At 32.2% G+C, this 1,899-nt stretch overlaps 1 protein-coding gene and 1 long non-coding RNA gene across 2 annotated transcripts; both read left to right on the top strand.

Moving 5' to 3' along the window:
- The first annotated feature begins 164 nt into the window (after positions 1-164).
- On the top strand, positions 165-586 carry LOC109586728 (uncharacterized). Its single transcript, XM_020002934.1, has 2 exons — positions 165-228; positions 288-586. Exons 1-2 carry the CDS (start codon positions 180-182, stop codon positions 584-586), a joined length of 348 nt encoding a protein of 115 aa, XP_019858493.1. The 5' UTR covers positions 165-179.
- Positions 587-854: 268 nt separating this feature from the next.
- On the top strand, positions 855-983 carry LOC109586732 (uncharacterized). The gene is made up of 2 exons (XR_002187208.1): positions 855-895; positions 944-983. It is a non-coding gene; the product is annotated as an uncharacterized LOC109586732 (long non-coding RNA).
- The last annotated feature ends 916 nt before the right edge of the window (positions 984-1,899 follow it).

Genomic DNA, 1,899 nt, shown 5'->3' with positions numbered 1-1,899 from the left:
CTTAAATAGTATTAGTGATACTTACTAGCACAAAGACTTCACCTAAGACAGGACTGAAGTAAAAGGATAAAGGATATAGTAATCATGACTGACAAAACTCGTGCAAATTCCAGGGCACAGAATCGTATCATCGTGATGATGATTTTATAATGGTCAACAGCCACGCCCTTCTTTCAGAAATGTTGAAGTTAATTTTTCTTCTTCTGCTGCAGTTGATAGATTGTGCTAGTAAGTAACTAAGCATTTCATATTTACCACTATGTTGTCACATTTTATTGTCATGATAGATATAACAGTTCAGCCAGTGTCTATTAATGCAACACTCAACTCTACTATTGTCTTCTCTTGTGAAGGAACTGGTGATGAACTTACTGTTCGGGTTAATAATACACCAGCTACTAATACAGATGTTATAGCTAAAGGATTTAGTGTAACATCAAGTGCTCATGATGGTACTAGAAGAACAGAGCTACAAGCAATAGCTTATGAACATAACAATAATACTGAAGTGAGATGTAGAGCTAGTACTGATGAACCTCTTCAGGCAGTGCTCAGTAATACAGCAATATTAATGATGCAAGGTTAGTGTGCCACAGTGACATTATTCTTATAATTTCTTCTTTAGGTCTATTGAATAGTGTTGTTGATCTGGATTATACCTTTATTAATGGATCCAGTGTATTATTAATATGGACAGCTCCTTATACACTGGATAATGTACCTATTGCTGGATACTATATAGTCAATGGATTAGTGAACATTACTACTACTTACAAGAGTATTACATTATCAGCTACTAATCCTGATACTTGTTTATTAAATAATGTATCAGTTTCTCCTATTAATGATGTTGGAATAGGTTCATCTAATAACATCAGTTTTTATTATGAAACAGGTTAGTCCTACTATGGCTTCATGTATATGTTCACAGTGTATCTTTCAGTTCCTCTCATTACTCCTCCTGTATCAGTGGTACCAGTAACTGATGGACAACAAATATCATTGAATATCAGTATTAATGTAAGTCAGATGTATTATGAGTAAAACACAATCTCAATTGAGTTAGGTCAGTGAACTATGCAAAGGAGAGTATCCTAATGGTATAACAGTTATTATACTGAATACTCATGATAATGAGATACAGGACAGAAGTATAATACCACAAGTTAATGATCAACTGATGATTACTGGAGTAATAACTGTACCTAATAGTTTAAATACATTTATTGTTAATGTATCACTGAGTAATAATGGAGGAGAATTTCTACCTACACCTTGTTTTGGATTTGGTAAACTTGCTTCATACTGAATGTTCATTTGTATATACTTTTAGGTTTTCTTGGACCAGTTACTAATATTGACTCTTCAATTGACAACTGTTCTACTATTGATATAACATGGACTGCTCCTACAGTTGATGACAGAGTATCTATACAGTATTACATACTAAGAATATATGATAATATTATTGGTAGTCTAGTGGATACTGTATCAATATTTACTACTAGTTATCAGTTTGTGGATAATAATTTATTTATTCATCGTTATACATATGTTATAACTGGAGTTAATGAATTAGGAGAAGGAATATCTAATAATAATACATTCTCATATCAAAGAGGTAAAATAGAATATATTATATTATGATTTCATTTATTTACACAGTTCCTAGATCATTCAATGGAGAAACTGTTTCTATAGAATATACTTCTACACAAAACACTTTTATTATCATACGATTCAATATACCAGTAAACCACAACATGCAACACTTTGCTGCATGCAACACAGTTTATACAGGAGTCAAAGAAGCTTGCAACATGCTGCACAAAATAGGAAACACTTCTATTTCATGCATTGTATTGTTGCAATCTTCATCAACTCGTGTATAAACTGTGT

The sequence above is a fragment of the Amphimedon queenslandica genome, unplaced genomic scaffold, assembly GCF_000090795.2.
Source record: "Amphimedon queenslandica unplaced genomic scaffold, v1.1 AMPQUscaffold_12797, whole genome shotgun sequence".
Lineage (NCBI taxonomy): Eukaryota > Metazoa > Porifera > Demospongiae > Haplosclerida > Niphatidae > Amphimedon > Amphimedon queenslandica.
Note: the sequence above shows the minus strand (reverse complement) of the source record. Positions and strands in the feature narration are given on the sequence as shown.

Excerpts from the sequence above, each read along its gene's own strand:
- LOC109586728 (XM_020002934.1), top strand. The coding sequence starts at position 180 with ATGTTGAAGTTAATTTTTCTTCTTCTGCTGCAGTTGATAGATTGTGCT. Across the intron at positions 229-287 it reads GCAGTTGATAGATTGTGCTA|ATATAACAGTTCAGCCAGTG; the intron begins GTAAGTAACTAA and ends TTGTCATGATAG.